At 40.0% G+C, this 19,834-nt stretch overlaps 1 protein-coding gene across 1 annotated transcript in view; it reads right to left on the bottom strand.

Moving 5' to 3' along the window:
- Positions 1-19,542, bottom strand: part of FBXO3 (F-box protein 3) — a 30,549-nt gene extending 11,007 nt beyond the window's left edge. Inside the window, exons 1-6 of the mRNA XM_025452427.3 lie at positions 19,371-19,542; positions 14,930-15,019; positions 12,882-13,045; positions 4,125-4,239; positions 3,048-3,252; positions 1,445-1,490 (exon numbers count right to left, since the gene is read on the bottom strand). Of these exons, the coding sequence (XP_025308212.1) occupies positions 1,445-1,490; positions 3,048-3,252; positions 4,125-4,239; positions 12,882-13,045; positions 14,930-15,019; positions 19,371-19,474 (724 nt within the window). The 5' untranslated portion in view covers positions 19,475-19,542. The remainder of the gene's footprint in view (positions 1-1,444; positions 1,491-3,047; positions 3,253-4,124; positions 4,240-12,881; positions 13,046-14,929; positions 15,020-19,370) is intronic.
- Positions 19,543-19,834: the final 292 nt, after the last annotated feature.

Below are 19,834 nucleotides of genomic sequence, written 5' to 3'. Positions count from 1 at the left end.
CCAAAAATTCCAAGAAAGTCAAACTTAGTTGAATCAAGATGTAATTTATACATTCCAAGGCAGTTTACCTTTTAAAGTAAGCCTATAGCTTGGCATCTCTTTGGTAGCACTGGGGTTTTACCAAGACAGCTTAAAGGAAGCTGCTTTCTTGTCTCTCCTCTCAGCACTAACATCCCATCTCATCTCTCCTCCCTCAGTAGGTCTCAGACCTTTTGCTTTGCTCTCTTATTCCAGAAGAAATCCCAGCTACCAGAAGAGTATTCATCAGATCTCTGCTGTAGCAGTGGGGCCTTCCACACCATGTCAGGCCAGTATCAAACCAAGAGTGAGGAACTCACAGAGTTTGGCTAGCATTTACCTTAGAGTTCAGGCAGCCTTTAGTTTGTAAATTAGTAGCACCACTGTTCTAGAGCCATGGTGATCATCTCTGAAGGTACATGCTATGCAAAGATGCCAAACAGGACAGTGAGCAGGGGCATAACCCCCAGGGGGCACTTAACTTGAAAACCATATGCCAAAAAAACAAAACAAAACAAAACAAAACAAACAAACAAACAAACAAAAAAACCCAACAAAAAAAAACATAGGTCAACATGAATCATGGGGAGCTAAAAGCTGGAGGCTAAGTTGAACAGTTTTTTATAACTTAGCATGTAGGGAGAGCTTCCACGTTGTGAAAAATACCTTAAGCCTGGAATGTGTTACAGTATGGAACAAATGAACACTACTACTCTGTTCAAGGTTCCAATTAGGAGATATTAATTAAATGCAGACACTTCAGCTTACAAGGCCCCTTGACTATTAATATATGGGGAAGTTTAATATGTGCCTTTGAAAACCAGATTGGATAGTCAGGAAGCCTCTCTTAAGTGAGCAAAATCTAAGCAAAACAGGACTGGATGAACAGCAAAGGGGTGAGCTGCAATTGCATACAGACAGGATTGTTCTCAAAATCCTATAGAAATACCTTTGAAGGCCAAGAAAAAGTTGTGCCAAAGAGTTTATAGAGCTCAGTTTATACTGGTCTTTGAAGCCTGCTGTTCTGAGATCTCTAGTGTGATTTATCACTATTTTACCACAACTTTATAGGCATAAAGTTGTTTTATCCATCTGTCTCCAACAATGTATTAGTATGATTGATGGAAAATGCATCCATGTGTAAGACAGCTATATATACATTCAGAGTAATTCTATTCATGAAGTTCTATAGCAGAGTCCTAAGAGTACAAGATTATATAGAACATGGCTTTTTTCCAAATAGAAAACAAATTCAAAGTACAGGGGCTATTTGAATGAGAGCCTAGATATACTATTTTATAAACCAGCAAGCCTTAAAAAAGACAAGTATAAACTGCCAGCTGATCAAGTAACTGCAATGTTTTTATCAACTTAATTTTTTTGACCAGGAAGAAGAAAGGAAAAGGAAGACTATTCTTTCTCCTACCTATGATAAACATGTCAATAGCAGCTGGATTCCGAGCCATTTGGTCCTAGGTGAGAAAAAGAATATCATAATTGAGAAAAAGACATTTTACTTAATTTCTCATTGTTCATTATCTGTATCTTTCCCTGGAGACAAAGCAGAATAGATAAAAATAACAAGTGCTCTAACCATCACTTGGACATTACTCATACTTTTCAGTCCCTGCTCTTATAATTTCTATATTTAGGTCCTTTCTAGAAAGTCCTTAGAAGAGTGCCAGGCACTTCTCAATAACAGTCAAAATGCTCATGTACTGTCATGACTGTTACAGTGAACTAAAAAATTATCCTTTAAGTTAGGAAGTTCAAGTAAGAAGATATATAACCTATTAAGAAAGGGCTTTAGATTCAGTCAAAAGACTTGAACATTTCTAGGTTGGTCACTTTTCTCACTAAATAGAAGGACCAAGCTATCATCATACAACTTTACAGAAATAACAAGTCAAAAATGAGCTAACAAACATGGAAATACTTAGAAAAAAAATTATGAAAGCTCTTTAAATATTTTCAGTGTTATATGGAGTCACATGTCTCAGGTATCCATGATTTTCTATTTTAAATTCTTCTTTTGGGAAGCCTGGGTGGCTCAGTGATTGAGCATCTGCTTTTGACTCAGGGCGTGGTCCTGGAGTCCCGGGATGGAGTCCCGCTTCAGGCTCCCTGCATGGAAGCCTGCTTCTCCTTCTGCCTATGTCTCTGCCTCTCTCTCCTCTCTCCTCTCTCTCTCTCTCTCTCTCTCTCTCTCTGTTTCTTGTGAATAAATAAAATCTTTAAAAAATATATAAATAAATTCCTCTTTTAAGTTAAAAGTTCACATTTGGGCAAAAATGAAGCCAGAAGATCTACAATTGAGAAATTACAAAAACCAAAGAAAAAAAAAATGAAACCAAATACATTTTCTGTGATCATATTAAAATCATAACAAAAGCTTCTTTAAAAAAGATCCGTTTTCAACAACTCAACTATCTAACTAAAAGTTTAAAAAGTTTCCTTTGCACAAAGAACTTGAGTCAAATGATGCTTAAAGGCTAAATTTTTTTTAAAATTTTTATTTATTTATGATAGTCACACACACAGAGAGAGAGAGAGAGAGAGAGAGAGAGGCAGAGACATAGGCAGAGGGAGAAGCAGGCTCCATGCACCGGGAGCCCGATGTGGGATTGGATCCCGGGTCTCCAGGATCGCGCCCTGGGCCAAAGGCAGGCGCTAAACCGCTGCGCCACCCAGGGATCCCAAAGGCTAAATTTTTAAAGTTAGAAATGTATATTACAATTACTTCAACAAAATCTCATTATGTTTTCCTTAAATTTAAATTGCCTTAACACATATCACAGCCTTCCCTCTGTGTGCACAATGATCTGCATTGTTTGTCCACAGATTAAATTTTCCTTTGGCATTCTGTAATGTCAGAATATCATTGCCGAATTAGCCCTATAATTAGGTGGATCTATAATCAAATTGTATAATGCTCTATACCCATTCTACAGCCCTGAAAACTTCTGCACACATTTATACACTCATCAGAACACATCTTACAGCCGCATTTAAACACACTTCCTACTTACTGGACATTGGTAGAAAACTTCATTTTTGTTTCGGCCTTCTGCAGCTTCCACTGCTATGTACTGACTCAAACCAGTATGTATGCAAAAAGTTAAAGGGAGACAGTATTTCAATCCCTGTCTCTGCTGGAAGCCTCCGGCAGCTGTATCGACATCTAACAAATCTTCAGAACGATAGTGATTGGACAGTGCCATACTTCCCAACAACCTGAGAGCAGAGACAAAAATATTAATCAATTCCAGTGCCAAAGAGCTGTGCTTCATCTTTTTGATGAATGATAATTTCCCATCGACAGCTTTCTAAGAATTAACATGTCAATCACCAAAAACACCACAATTTATTTACGAATTCAAACTCTTGAGTGGAAAGATTTCTTCACACACAAAGAGATACCATGTTCCATTAAGAATAATGCAAAGTTCTCCCTAAGTTTTTATGGGCTTTTCATAGGCACAATATCTTCAAAATAGCTTAATTTTCATAAAAGAACAGAAGGGTAGACTCAAAGTATATAGCTTTTAACACTGTGAATGAATTTGACAGCTACTGCATGGTCTGCTTTTTCCAAAAGGTTCCCCAGTGAGTATTTCCTCTTAAAAACAGGCCATTCAATTACAGGCTATGCCTGAATAGAACAAAACTCTTATTTTCTTTAGTGTATATAGCTCTGAACAAGTTACTGCTTTTTATATGTATGGTATATAGAATTTACATCAAACTCTCAAAAACAATTTACCTGGTCTATAATAGGATAAAGACTTCAAGGGTTCCGAACAGTTTTACTTAAAATACACTCACACATACATCCACCCTATGTACCACAGCACCCACCCAACCCCAATCAGACTTCATTTTAAGTATAAGGATGTGCTGATCGAAATGCTGTTTTTATGAGACATTTATTTTGGGAAAATCAAATTCAAGCAACAGATTCAGTCTTTTGGATTCTTACAGGGAAGAAGAGAGAATTCTTATACTCCTTTAATCTGTCAAGAGTAACTACACATCATAGCTGTTTATTTTCTTTCTGGGAAATGACTTGTGTCATTAAAAATAACCCAAATGGCAAACCTTCTTACCCAGGAACCACTAACTTCTGCCCATTGTGGATACGATATGAGCATCGATAATCATCAGGGAGTTTGCAACCGATCTGAGCTTCCACAGCATCTAGGTCTTCCTCTCGAGCACCCTCTGCAAATGCACAAAAAAGCAAATTATGAAAAAACAATAAGCCTTATATCTAAGGAGAAATATAATCTTCTGCTAGCCAGTGAAACAATGTTAGAACAAGTGAATTCTGTCCAAGTTGTACTGCTGAAACATAGTGAAATAAATTGAAAATTCAGAGCAACATTACTTCACTTTGGATTGGCTCTGACATTTGAAGCACGGAGAAGGAAACTCCTCTATTTCCTCTCAACAGGGAAGACACTGGCACTCAGCAAAATACAGAAGAGTATGCAGCAGGGAGATCCATAGTAATTATTTCACATTATGATGCAAACTTTAGGATTGATTTTTCTTAATCCAACACACTCACATTTAAAACATATCTCTATTAAAACAAATTCTCCAGAAGTTCTCTAAATGGATGTTCAAGAGTCCTGACACAGTCTCTTAATGAGAAATAGAGGACATAGGTTTGGGCTGTGGGGAACCATTAACTTCAATCCAATTTTGCACTTTTGTCAGCTCATCATTTATTCCAGCTTTCAAAGGGAGGAAGTGATGACAAATGCCAAGAGAAGAGATTCACTTCCAGTAATGGTTCACTAGATTGTTGGAGTAAACTTTATGCTAAGAACTAAAAAAACAGAACAGAAAATTGGTCTCAAAGCTTCTGGAGAACCTCAAAGACAGCAAGAACTGGGGGCGAGCGGTAGTCAGAAGGACAGGGAAACAAGGTTAGCTGGGCACTGGGAGCAACCTGTCTTTGAGGCAACTGCCAATTCTGAAAGCAAACCTGTGGCTGAGAAGCTGAGCAAAGCTTCCAGCAAGCAGTACTGAGAGAATTTTCTAACGTTGATGAAAACATCAAACCATAGATTCAAGAAGCCCCATGGAGAACAATTATAAAGAAAATCGTATCTAGACACATCCTTGGGAAACCACTGAAAATCAAAGACAAAGAGAAATCTTAAAAGCAGCCAAAGAAGGGAAATGCTGTATGGTCACTTTCAAAAGAACAAGACTAACAGTTACATTCTCAACAGAAACAACAGAAGCGGGAAGAATGATAGCTTTAAAGTACTGAAAAAAAGAACTGTTGACTAGAATTCCACATCCACTGAATATATTTCAAAAGTATAGATGAAATACATACATTTTTGGACAAAAAAAAATCTGAAAAAAATTCAGCAGTTAGCAGTACCTCACTTAAAAAATACACTAAAAGGAATTCTTCAGGCAGAAGAAAAATGATCCCAGATGAAAGCATGAAGATGTAGGAAGAAATAAAGAGCAACGAGAAAGGTAAATATAGAGGTAAATCTAAAATAAAATGGAATATATAAAATAATGATAATAATGTTTCCAGGGATAGAAAACATGTTCAAAATTGAGATCACAAAAACTATAATAAGAAAGGCAAGAGGTGATAATTGGAGTTAAAGTATTCTAGGTTTCTTTTATTATCCACGAAATAGTAAAAATACTAATTTACAATAGATTTTAATTAAGTCAGAGATGCATCCTTTAATCTCTAGGGCAAATCACTAAAAATGATAAATAACAAAAAGATGTGCAGAATAAAAGATAATTAAGAAGAATAGAATAAAAGGAATACTTGCTCAGGAGCACAAATAAGAAATAGGAACATGGTATACTTAAACCCAAATACGTAATTACCCTGCATATAAATAATCTAATGATTAGAAGACTGACAGACCAGCTAAAAAACAAAACACAATCATGTGTAAGAGGCACATCTAAGAAATGTAGATACACAAAAGAAAGTTAAAAGAGCTTTACTAAAATCACACAAAATAGACCTTACGGCACAGAGCATTATCAAAGGTAATGGAAGGCTTTTTGTAATGGTAAAAAGGTGTACCTAATAACCCAGCTGCAAAATATATTTTTTAAAATAACAGAACTAAAATGGATAAAAGATATATTCACAACCATAGTTACTAGTTTTCTATTGTTATACTATTAGCAGCTTAAAGCAGCATGCATTTATTATCCCATAGTTTCTGAAGGTAAGAAGTCTGGGCATGACTGAATAGATCCTCTGTTCAGGTCCCACAGGTTGAAATCACCACATCAAGTGTGGCTGCTTTCTCAGGTTAGGCATCTTATGCTAGCGGTCCTCACCCAAGTTCACTGGTTATTGTCAGAATTCATTTCCTTGTAGTCAGACGACTGGGGCCCTCAGCTCCTAGAAGCTACCCGCCATTCCCTATCACCTGGCCCTCATCACAACATGCCAGCTTGCTTTTTCAAAGCCAACAGGAGATACCCATGCTTTGAATGTCTCTGCCTTCTGGAAGGGCCCAGTTTTTAAGGGTTTGTCTGATTAGGGCAGGCCTGCTGAGGATAATTCCCCTTTTGATTAACGAATAACTCAAATTCAACCAATTTGGGACCTTAATTACATCTGCAAAGCCCATTCACCTTTGTCATCTGTTACCTAATAGCAGGACTGAAATCAGTTATATCCACATACTGCTCACACTCAAAGGGAGGCTATTATTATACCAGGCATGTACAGCAGGGGTAGGAATCTTTGAAGCTATCTCAGAATTCTGTCTACCACACTGTCCAGTTTTAACATACCTCTCTCAGTAACTAATAGAACAAGTAGACAAAAATAAATAAGACAAAATAAATCAGTTAAGAGTACAAAAGATGTGAACAAGATTAACAATTTTTGCCTGATTACATACATAGCACTGAATCCAACAATTGCAAAATATACGTTCTTTTCAATTGCACGTGGAACATTTACCAAGATAGATGATATGCTGGACCAGAGAACAAATTGCAACAAATTTCAAATGACTGAACTCATACAGAATATATTCTCTGATCCCAGTAAAATTAAAGTATAAATTATATTAAGAAGATTACTAAAACAAAACAAAACAAAAACTCCAATACTTGGGAATCAAACAATATATTTCTTCTTTGACCCACAGGCTTGTCTAGAAATCAAAAGAAATCAGAAAATATTTTGAGCTGGGGTAGCCCGGGTGGCTCAGGTTTAGCGCCACCTTCAACCCAGGGCCTGATCCTGGAGACCTGGGATCAAGTCCCACATCAGGCTCCCTGCATGGAGCCTGCTTCTCCCTCTGCCTGTGTCTCTGCCTCTCTCTCTCTCTCATGAATAAATAAATAAAATCTTAAAAAAAAAAATAAATAATAGACATAAAAAAACTACAAAAATTCTGGAAGAAAACAATATTTAAAAAAATATTTTGAGGGGATCCCTGGGTGGCGCAGTGGTTTAGCACCTGCCTTTGGCCCAGGGTGCGATTCTGGAGACCTGGGGTCGAATTCCACGTTGGTCTCCCTGCATGGAGCCTGCTTCTCCCTCTGCCTATGTCTCTGCCTCTCTCTTTCTCTCTCTCTTTCTCTCTGTGTGACTATCATAAATAAATAAAAAATTAAAAAATATTTTGAGCTGCATGTTAATGAAAAATACAACATATTAAAACTTATGAGATAAAGCTAAAGTTATGCTTAGAGGGAAATTTATAGCAAAGATATTTGAAGAAAACCAGAAAGCCTGAAAATTTATGATCAAATCATCTCAAGTCAAAGAAAACACTACAGTAAACTCAGAAAGAAATCAGAGAAATTAATAAAAATAATTATAAGTAAATATAGAGAGCATTGACAAAGGCTAAAGCCAGTTTTTTGGAAAGACTAATAAGATTAACTCCTACCTAGCAAGACTGATCCAAAATAACAGATAAAGCACAAAAATTATCAGAAAGGAAAGGTGAGATCACTCACTACAGATCCAATAAGCACTGCAAAGGTAAAAGCATAGCAGTTCTTTTTTTTTTTTCTAAAAAAAAGAACGTGTCTCTGCCTCGTTCTCTCTGTGTCTCTCATGAATAAATAAATCTTAAAAAAAAAAGGAGAAATGTTGAAAGCTTTTCCTCTGTGATCAGAAAGATAAGGACACTCATTATCATCATTTCTACCCAACATTGTATTGAAGGTCCTAGCCAGTGCAATAAAGCAGGAAAAGAAAAAAAGACATGAAGATTGGAAAGCTAGAAATAAAACTATTATTCAATATCCTTAGGGAAATGCAAATTAAAGCCACCACTATATATCCACTAGAAAGGCTTAAAAAAAAAAGAATGACAACATTAAAAGTGTTGGTGGGAATGTAAAGTTTTAGAACTGCTATGGGGGGCAGCCCCGGTGGCTCAGCGGTTTAGCACCGCCTTCAGCCCAGGGCATGATCCTGGAGACCCAGGAATAGAGTCCCACGTCAGGCTCCTTGCATGGGGCCTGCTTCTCCCTCTGCCTGTGTCTCTGCCTCTCTGTCTCTTTCTCTCTGTGTCTCTCATGAATAAATAAATAAAATCTTAAAAAAAAAAAAGAACTGCTATGGAAGATTATTAGTATCTTTTGAAGTTTAATATAAGCATACTTTACAATCCAGGAAGCTCAATCCTAGATATTTACCTGGGGGAAATATGTTCATATGTACATCAAAAATTATTTGCAACATTATTTATAGCAGCCAAAAAACTAGAAATAACTTAATATCCATCGACAGTAGAATGAATTTATAAATTATAGATATAGACTATAAATTATAGTCTACCCATATAATAGTAGACTACACTTGCAACAAAAATGAACAAGCTACTGTTACACACAATACAGTTCAATCTCACAAACACAACAGAAAAAATTCACACAAAATATGTACTTAATCATGCAAATTATATAAAGTTCAAAAAGAGAGGAAACTACTCAGTGGTATTAGCAATCAGGATAGTGGTTACCCCTGAGAAAGAAGGAGGGTTCTAGGTACAGAAAATCATTCTAGGGGATCCCTGGGTGGCTCAGCGGTTTTGCGCCTGCCTTTGGCCCAGGGCGCGATCCTGGAGTCTCGGGATCGAGTCCTGCGTCAGGCTCCCGGCCTGGAGCCTGCTTCTCCCTCTCCTCTGCCTCTCTCTCTCTCTCTCTCTCTCTCTCTCTCTCTCTATGTCTATCATAAATAAATAAAAATAAATTAAAAAAAAAAAAGAAAATCATTCTACTTCTTGACCTGGAGGGTGTTACAATGGTCATGTTTATGTTGTGATAATTTACCAAGTTGTACACTTAGAATCTACACATGTTTCTGTATGTTAGTTAACATCACTAGTGACAGCTTGTGGATGTCACGTGCCCTTAGGTATGGTGGGATGAGAGGACTACTTCATCTCTGTGGTAATCTTTCTAAAAACCCATTATTCCAACCTAATCATAGGTAATATTTCAAACAAAGCTAGTTTGAGGAACATTCTATAAAATACCTGACCAGTAACTCCTTCAAACTGTCAAGATCATGAAAGACAAAGAAGATGGAGAAACTGCCACAGACCAGAGGACACTAAGGAGACATGACAATTAAATGCAATGTGGTATTCTGGATTGAATTCTGGAATCCAAAAAGGATATTAATGGAAAATGTGGTGAAATCCGAACAAAGTCTGGAGTTTAGTTAATAGCAATGTGCCAATGAAGACTGTAGTTTTGACAAATGTCCCACAGGGAGATACATTAGGGGAAACTGAAACTGTGTGAAGGGTGTACAAGAACTCTCTATACTGCCTTTGCAACTTTTCTGTAAGCTAAAATTAGTCCAAAATAAAAAGTTTATATTAAAAAAAAGTTCAGTACTAAAGAAAACAAGCTGAATAGCTGCCTGAACCAGAAAATGATGAGAAAAGAAACTAATATTGGTATGGTTAGTGCTACATGTTGGACATTTAACATATAACATCAAGAAAATAAGAATTTCTTGAAGAGATAGTTGGACAGAATAAAGTTAAACAAGAGAAAAATATAAGGAAATACAATGTTTACAATACAATAAAATTAAGGTTTAGAGGGGCATCCTGTTATAGTAGAATTTGGGAGCCAACCAGACTAGGTTCAAATCTCAGCTCTACCACTTAACTAGCTGTGTGATCTCTGGCAAGTTATTTCACCTCTTTAACCCTGTTTCATCTGCAAAATGGGGAGATAGTACTATCTACCTGAGAGAATTATCATGAGGATTAAATATGCTTCCTCTGCTTAACAGAGTGCTTTCCTGGCACTCAATAAATATTCATTAATTTTCTTTGCCCCTTAGCCTACTTGTGTGAAAAACCACGGAAAAGGTTACCAGGAGCCAAGAAACCTAGATTAAAGTTCTATCTCTGTCACTTACTAGTTATGGGACTTTGTGTAAGTCACCTAAAACTCTCTGAGTCTGTTCCCTTCACTGGTAAAATGAGGGAACTGGCATAAATCAGGGATTGGCAAACTAAAGCTTGCAGACCAAATCCCGGCCTACAGCCTGTTTCTGTAAATAAAGTTTTCTTTGAAACACTGCCATGCGCATTTGTCCAGATACTGTCTATGGCTGCTTCTCCACAAGAACAGGAGAGTTGAATAGTTGTGACAGAGACTATCTTTCTCTCAAAGACCAAAATATTTACTATCTGGCCATTTAAAGAAAAAGTCTGCCCATCTCTGGTCTAAATGGTTTCAAAGGCCCCTTTCAACTCTAAAGTTCTAAGCCCACATGTAAGGTAAATATGAAATTTGAAGACACATGATCTATACCATTAGATACACTGGTAAAAGATATATAAGTATACCATAATTTCCAGTGCTCTGTGAAGCCTTGCCCAAGACCAACGCCTATTTGCTTTCCAAGTTTCTTTCTGTCTCTGCCATCTCCATGACCTTGAGATTAAATGAGGGACTGTGACCCTTGAGGTGAGTAGCTAGTTCCTGAATCAGTCCTACAACTCATAGGTCTGGCATCCCTAGAGTCCCCAGCATTTGAGATATCGAACAGCTTTTATCCCACTCCGACTCAAGCAAAACCCCCAGAGAGCTGGCACCTGGGAGTAAAACAGGGGCTATCAGGAAGTCTCTGAAGAACCTTACCTCCAACCACCAGGTACAGACAGTGAGCAGTGAACCTGCAAATGCCAAATGGGAGTTCAAAAAATAAAGGAGGAAGAAAGAAAAAAAAAAAAAAAGAGAGAGAGAGAAGCTGCTATGTATCTTTAGTTTCTTCCTTTTCTTCCTTTCTTGGTAGCTCTGTGTCTGAAAGGAGAACCATGCCTATATTCTCATATTCCAAATGTCCTAACATTGAACTAGCTCTCCAAGAGTCCTAAGGCACTCTGGACAAAATGGAATAGGTCCTCTCTCCCTTCAGTTGTTAAAACCATAGCTCTGGTGTCAGCACTGTATTCAAATCCTGATTCTGCCCTACATTTTGTGATGGCAAACAACTTACTTAGCCTATTATGTCTTAGGCAGTTCACCTTCATAAGGGGAATAATAATTGTCTACACCTCATAAGATTTTGGCAAGTTAAATGGAATAATACAAAGTATTTAGCTTAGTGTCTTGCTTTGTATTTAATAAAATAATAGCAATTACAAACCCTTACCTATTTTATTTCTCACCACAAAATATCTATTTTCAGAATCACTTTTCTTTTGAAATTATTTAGCCCCACGTACCCAGTGAACATTATTCTTTTCTTCCAAGAAAAAAAGATATTAATCAAGGATACTTTCCTTCAAAGCTCTACTCTCTCTGACAAATCACTCTTTCCTCTACCTCTTAGCAATTTGATTTGAAGTACCTAGTCATGCGATCCTGGTCTGTATGAAATTCACATTTACATCGGAAGTTATGGTGGAAATATGAAATGTAAAAGGAATACTGTTTCCAAAGAAACCTTAGTTCAGAACTGATCCCAATTTCAGTGGGTTAAGTGTCTGCCTTTGGCTCAGGTCATGATCTTGGGGTCCTGGGATCAAGTCCTGCATCAGGCTCTCGACTTAGCGGGGAGTCTGCTTCTCCCTCTGTCCCTCCCTCTGTGCTCTTTCTCTCAAATAAACAAATAAAATCTTTAAAAAAAAAAATCCTTTTTAGTGGAGAATTCTGAAAAAAACTTGGGAGGCTAAAGCAGGTAAGGAGCAATCTATTTATGAACTCTCCTGGGCATAAATTAACAAATCAAATTAGTGGGAAATAGTTTGTTAATATTTCTTGCCAGAGTTGGACAACAATAGTATAGGAGAAAGACCACAAATTCTGGGGTCAAATAGACCTCAGTTCAAATCTTAGTTTTCACTATTCTATATATGTCAAAATAGGGATGAATGTTTTCCTTACTTTATTATGCTGCTCTTATCCTCTGAAAGACCCAGGTCTTTAATATTTGGTCTTTCTAAATCATTAGACTTTCACATAAAACTTTACTTGCACTAAAAATAAAGAGGGTTAACGCAACAGGCTGTTTTTCAATTAAAAAAACTCCTTTGAAAGAAATCACAGTAGTTATCCTCGAGCAATCTTAGCATTAGTGAGCTTATTGTAAAACAAATATAAGGACACAAGGAGTTCAACCTTCCCTCTAATAAATAATCACGTGAGTCCCAAGGCAGGCAAAAATGGGACAAGCAGTAGAGCAAGGGTCCTTTTAACAATATAGACTTCCTAGTTCCTAGGCCAAATGTGAATGGTAAATTACAGATAATGTTGGTGAATTACAGATTAGCATAGATGATAGAAACCCAAAGTTATTTAACCTATTTATACTATGGTTACTAAAATGAAGGGAGACCCTGCGTTGCCAGTACCTTTCAGAGATAAAACCATCCGAGGACATCTGGGCTCCAAATATTTCTTGAGATCATCCCAGGCCTTTTTAATAGCAGCATAATGGTCAATGTATCTTCCTACATCAGAGTAAGTATCTATGAAGAGAGATTTCCAACACTGATTCTTCTGTGTTTTCTCTTCCCTAAATAGATTTTAAAAAATGAGATTAAAAATCTTTTGAAATGAAGTTAAACACTTACCAACATACTTTATTGGGAATTTGTGCTTACTTTTGCCTTTTTACTTATTTTAGCTACGAATGAAGACTAGATAGCAAAAGTGATACATACATCCAAAAATTTAACAGGAGTTATTGTTGGCATGGGGGGATTATGAATCATCTATTTTCTTACTTTCTACTTATTCTCTTCCCTAAGTTTTCAACTCCTTAATAAAATATAATGTGGATAGTATAGGAGGTATGAATTTCAACTTACTCCTTAAGACATATCAATTATAAAGTTTTAAAACACAAGTCATTCTGTTTTAGAAACCACTCAGAATTTAATGATATAATAAAACTAATCTAATTTACTTACATTGGATTAGCCAAGAAATCATATAGCATTCAAAGTAATCACATGATATCTCTATTTGGTACAATTCCATAAGCATTTATTGAGTGTCTACTCAGCCACTGAGGACATTAAAAATGAGGCACATTTTTTGCCCTCAAAAAATATATATATTCTAACCAGGGAGAAAGAATGAAGTGTAAATTTAAGTGTCAGAAGTGATATAGGATAAGGCAGCCACAAAAGTCCTTTCCAGTCTCCTTCTAATGAGGTTGTACCTTGTCCTGTAGTGAATGGAGAGCTACTGAAGGATTTAATAGGGGAGTTGAAAGAGCAGAACTGTGGTTGTGGTCTGGGAGGTGTGTAAACTAGAGGCACAAGAGATGAGTCAAGAGGGTTTCGAGTAGTCCTGGTACGAGATGATGAACTGAACTAAAACTGATGGCTGGATGAAATGAGAAGGAAAATTCAAGAAATATACTGAGGCTAAAATCAGGAAGGCTTGGTAACTGAATGGATGTAGGGAGAGAAAGAGAGGAGATCTAGGATAATTCCTGTTTCTGGCTGGAATGCCCAGGTGGATGGTATCGCCATGAAGACTAGGAATGTAGGAGGATCAGGTTTAGGGATGGTGAAAAGAAAAATTCAGGGTGTTGTTTTGCTGGGGGGGGGGGGCGGTGCAGTGGTTAGAAGGGAAGCATCCTTTTATTAACCAAAATAATACATATACATATTATCAAAACCAAAAAGTACCAAAGAACCTAGAATGAACAACTCGTTCCCTATTCTAAGCCCAATCCCTCAAAAGAAACTTTTCATTATTTCTGGAAGTTATCTCTGTAATTCTAGACGTTTATGCCTCTAGACTTGATTGATCGATTTTACATCTATCTACTGATGACACCCCAAGGTAAAAGATCAGTTCCTGGCAATCCTTAAAATTTCTTCCTCCCTAGTCTTCCTTGTCTCAGTGTTTGATAGCCCTGTCATATTTAGTTCTATTAGGTAGCTTGCAGCTTTAAATAACATACTTAGACTTCTACTTCTTACTTTGCCAACTTGTCACTACTTCACTCCCCTTGATCTAAGAAAAAGATATTGGCAACCCTACCTCTCATCTTTCCCAGCTGTCACCTTTTGCCAACTATACTTTCATTTGGTCAAATTTATTAACATTTACTGAACTTAGAAAGTCCTTGTGGGTCATCCGATGGAAAGGTCCAGCAGGTGGTGTGATCTCGGTGGGGATATCAGGGACAGACGGTCAGGTGTTGGAGTTAGGAGCACACAAGCAGCCACTATAACGGCAACAGTGCATGCAGAATTCATAGAGGGAGAAGAGCAGTGGCCCAAGGACAGAAGCTTAGAGAACACCAGCATTTACTGGCAGGCACAAGAAGAGCCATCAAAGGAAATAAAGAGACAAGGGTGAGAGAGGAGAATCAGGACAGACTAGTGTTATGGAGGCCAAGGGCCGAATTTCAAAAATACATAATTTCCTGAATACTCACTCAGATATCAGCCAGTATTTTTTGCAATGTCTTCTCCACAGCGGATCATGACTTGATAGCTGGCTAAGTCTTCGACTGACATAGCAACAACTGGCAGTAACCAGATTCATGGTTAGTATAAAAGAAAACAAGAAAACAATTTAGAAATAAAGATGAAAATATTCAATGTTGTTTTGTTTCATTCTTTTTACTTTTCTTATTTCCTACTTTCCACCCTTATAATTGTGAAGCAATATTTTGTAAAGCAATTTTCTAAAACCTGTTTAGCATGTTAGCTGGTATAATTACCTCATGAGTGGTGAAATCTTAACTATTTGAGTTCACAAACTCCAAAACCTCTACAACTGTAATTTTCATATGAAAGTCTATAAAACATATAAACCAATGGAGTTAATTTCAAATCAAAGAGTTTTCCTACACTTACTGCTGGGAAAGCATTTCTACGTATAGGAAAAAAATGTTATTCAGGTGTAAACAAAATGGTATTCATTTTAAGATCTGTGACACATTTGATATTAAATACATAAACCTTTTGTCTGTTTTGTTCCAATTTTTTCTTAAAGGAAAAAAATAGTGCAGCCAAAATCAATTTTAATTATAGCAACTCTTGGAGAGCCCATCTATAAAATACTTCAGATTCATAATAGTTCTGATTCACTGTCTGTAGTGATCCAAGTTAGTATCAGCTGCTGAAAAAAATGGAATATTGGAAATAAAAAATTTTCTTATTATATAGAGTTTTCTAATACATGAGTGCTCCGGTCCATTTCCCATTAGGAAAATGGAAATTAGGACATCTATCCTTTCAGAAAAGGAATCACAAGTTATAGAAAGTTAATACTCAAGGATCTCAGCTGGGCAACAGATAATCAATTAAGTGTATCTTAAATCACACGGGATTTGTCAAGGCCATGACTAGGGCATGTGAAAAAGCAACTCGTGGTAAACAAAACAGCCTTTGTTTGATTTTCAGATTTTCCACAAACATCATCCTCATCCTTTTCTGCTAAGCTCAGGAGGTGCCCACACAAATATCTGCAAACATAGGAATCCCTCCAGTTCTGTCAATCCCTCCAGTTCCATTCCCTCAATTTTTGATCCTTCTTTCTCCACTATCCCAAGAGGTAAGTGATATCAAAGAATCTCTGAAATGAGCCCCACAGGTGATTTTGATGCACATGAAGGATGAGAACTACTATTCTAGACATTGTGACTCTGTTGGCTTGGGCTAAGATCTGTATCTTGAGCATGTGTATGTTTAAGAAGTGTCACATAGAGTTCTGATACACAGTATGGGTTCAGGATGAACACAACAAATCACCCTAGAATGGGGGAGATTCACACTGTGCAGCCAATACTATACAATGATCCCCCAATAGATACTCCAATCCGACCTGATCCAGGTCAGCTCTACAACTCTGGAGCTCAGCAGTGGGCAGGACACTTGGCAAAGTAGAGGTGAATAGTGCAGGAAACTTTGAAGTTGTAGTACACTAGAAACTTTTCTGTAGATGAAATTCGATGCTGTTTGTGATGGTTTATTTTATGTGTCAACTTGCTTGGGCCAAGGAAAACCCAGATAGCTGGTTAAACATTATTTCCGTGTGTGTCTGTGAAGATGTTTCTGGAAAGGATCAGCATTTGAAATGGTGGACAACGTGGGTGGGCCTCATCCAATCCATTGAGGGCCTGAACAGAACAAAAAGGTTCCTACCTAAAGCATTTAAAATAAAATCTGGGGATGCCTGGGTGGTTCAGCAGTTGAGCGTCTGCCTTCAGCTCAGGGCGTGATCCCAAGATCTGGGATCGAGTCCCACATCAGGCTCCTTGTGGGGAGCCTGCTTCTCCCTCTGCCTATGTCTGCTTCTCTATCTCTGTGCCTCTCACAAATAAATAAAATCCTTTTAAAAAAATAATAAAATAAAATCTGATCCCCCTCATCTTGGCTCTCAAGGTCCTGCATGATCTCACCAGTCTCTTCTCAAGGCACTCTGCCTGTGAGTCACTCACTAACCTCCTGCAACACCATTCTAGCACCTGTCCTGGCTACGCTACTGTCCAATCAGCTTCTGAATACACTGTTCCCTCTGCCAGGACTGCTCTATGCCATCCTTCATAGTCGGCAACTCCTTCCAATTTGAACTGATCATCCCTCCCTCTCATTTCTTTACAGAATTTCTTTCTTTCATAGCATGTCTTGTAATTATGCACTTTGCTTTCCCATCTTGCCCACAAGACTGTAAGCTTCGTAAGAGGGGACTTATCTGTCTTGTTCACTATTATATCCCCAACATTTAACCAACTGACACACAGCAGGCACTGAAAAAAAAAATCTGTTGGATAAATGATGAATACTAAAATAAACAAGACAGTCTTTACTTTTAAGACATGCACAATCTATCTGGTATGGCAAATAAACTCTGCAGAGGAAGGAAGAAGGTAGAGAGGAGGGTCTTTAAATTCCATCTTGCCAGGGATCCCTGGGTGGCGCAGCGGTTTGGTGCCTGCCTTTGGCCCAGGGCGCGATCCTGGAGACCTGGGATCGAATCCCACATCGGGCTCCCGGTGCATGGAGCCTGCTTCTCCCTCGGCCTATGTCTCTGCCTCTCTCTCTCTCTCTCTCTCTCTCTCTCTCTCTCTCTGTGACTATCATAAATAAATAAAAATTGGGGAAAAAAAAATTCCATCTTGCCAGGGTCAAAGAAGGCAGACAAGGCATTCCAGACAGGGGCATGAGCTTAAGCCACAGAACAACAACAACAAAATAAGTGTATGGTGTGCTGGCATAGGTCTGATTTGGCTAGAGCGGACTGTGCCAAATTGATAAGGACCTTAAATGCTCCCAGAAGTTTAGGTTATAGTTTGCAAACAAGGAGCACCATCCCATTGGTTTTTAAGGAGACTGGCAGCCAGATATGTCTTAGGAAAAAAAAAAAAAGGAAAGAAGAAAAGAAAAGAAAAGGAAAGGAAAGGAAAGGAAAGGAAAGGAAAGGAAAGGAAGAAAGGAAGAAAGGAAGAAAGGAAGAAAGGAAGAAAGGAAGAAAGGAAGAAAGGAAGAAAGGAAGAAAGGAAGAAAGGAAGAAAGGAAGAAAGGAAGAAAGAAAGAAAGAAAGAAAGAAAGAAAGAAAGAAAGAAAGAAAGAAAGAAAGAAAGAAAATCACTCTGGCAGCAATGTATGCGCGCCTGTTACATTTCTAAGAGGCCACAGGAACAAAAACATTTCAGAGGAAAACAGTGTCTGCTCTTGGAACTGCCTTTTCCAAAAGAAAAGACAAACGTTATTTCTCTGCTTTACGTACAAGCCTGGGTAGAGAGAGAAAATTATTTTCTCGAAAAAAAAAATAAAGAAAAAAAAAGAAGAAAAAAAAAGAAAGTTACAGGTCCTAATACAGATGGCAGCCAGAAACTGAAGTGTTCCCTCCGTCACCACTCAGCTAGGCCAACCACCCAACGTCAATGCATCTAATAATACTGTCTTTCTAAAAGAATTTCTGATAGCACAGGGCACAGTCCTCAAATGGTGAGAATCAAACTGGTAATCCCCCCCCCCAAAAAAAACAACAAAAAACAAAAAACAAAAAACACAAAACGAGTCTCGCCTACCGATCCTTAGGAGGGCGATTTTGCCTCCGCTGCAAAAATATATGGTGGCACAAGAAAAGACAGAGCCATGCCACCAGCTGTCAAGGGTGTAAACAGCGCCATGTCTGCCACCATCCAGTCCCGAGCGCGGAAGGAACCCGGCTTTTAACCACCCTTCAAGCAGCAACCGGGGTTTTATTTTTGGAACGGATGCTGGCGATGCGGGAAACCCCAGAGCGCACGGCGGAGACGACGGTCACCTGTATCGCACCACCGGAAGTCACCACCAAAACACAGAACCCAACGGGCAACCGTGACGGGGACGGCTGACAGCACGACGGTTACCAGGCGTAGGTGTCGGAGAGCGAGCCCCGCTAGCATCGCGGTGACACGGCGGTCGCACCTGAGGGTCCGCGGCGGGGGGGGCCTCACCTGCCCACTCGGGCGCGCGACCCCGCAGGCCCCGGGCCCAGGCGGGGGAGAGCGCGGGGCCGGCCGGGGCTGCTCCTCGGCGTCCGGGGCGGGGCCGGGGCGCCGGGGTCAGCGGGGCGGCCGCGGGGGCAGGACCTCCGCACCTTACGAGCCCTGGGCCCGGCCGAGGCCTGGGAGAGAGGCTTCCCGGCTCCCCGGCTCCCCGGCTCCCCGCCCCTCCTCCGCGCGGGGCCCCGGGCCCGAGGAAGCCCTGCGGGCGGGGCGCCCTCCGCCCGCGGCTCGCCCAGGCCCGGGGGTGGCTCTGCGGGATCGGGGCGGCCCTGACGCGGGAGTCCGGGTCCTGGGCGCACGCCGGCCCCCCCGGCCTCCTGCCTCACTGTCCCCCCCACCCCGCGCCCCACCCCTGCCGCGCGCGGCGTCCCATTACTTGATTAGGTCCCGGTAGTCCAGGAAGGACAAGATGAGCAGCAGCGGATCGGTGGGCAGCGATTCTAGGGTCAGCGGCGCCGACTGGGTCTCCATGGCCGCCATCTTGCCTGGCCCGGTGCTGGCCTGGCCCCGCCCCCGCCCCGCCCAGGCCCCGCCCCCCGCCGCCACCGCCCGAGCCGCTCCCCGGCCGCTCCGACAGGTTTGTTATGTAACCGCCGGGAAGCCCCGCCCACGGGGGCGGGGCCAGGCCGGATCCCGGCGAGGCCCCGCCCCCTGCCCCGCGGGCCCAGCGCCAGGGCCGTAGGGACGCGCTGCAGCTGGGATCCACGCGCCGCCGCGCCGCGCGAGGTCCGCGGGCTGCCCGCCTGCTCCCCGTCACAGCTCCTGTTCTCCCCCCTCCCATTCCGGTCCCCAAACTTGCCCAGCGCGGACCCCTTTTGCTCTTTGTTCCCAAATCTGCTT

The sequence above is a fragment of the Canis lupus genome, chromosome 18 (genome assembly GCF_003254725.2).
Source record: "Canis lupus dingo isolate Sandy chromosome 18, ASM325472v2, whole genome shotgun sequence".
NCBI lineage: Eukaryota > Metazoa > Chordata > Mammalia > Carnivora > Canidae > Canis > Canis lupus.
The sequence above is the reverse complement of the archived record's forward strand: the minus strand, read 5'-3'. Positions and strand labels throughout refer to the sequence as shown.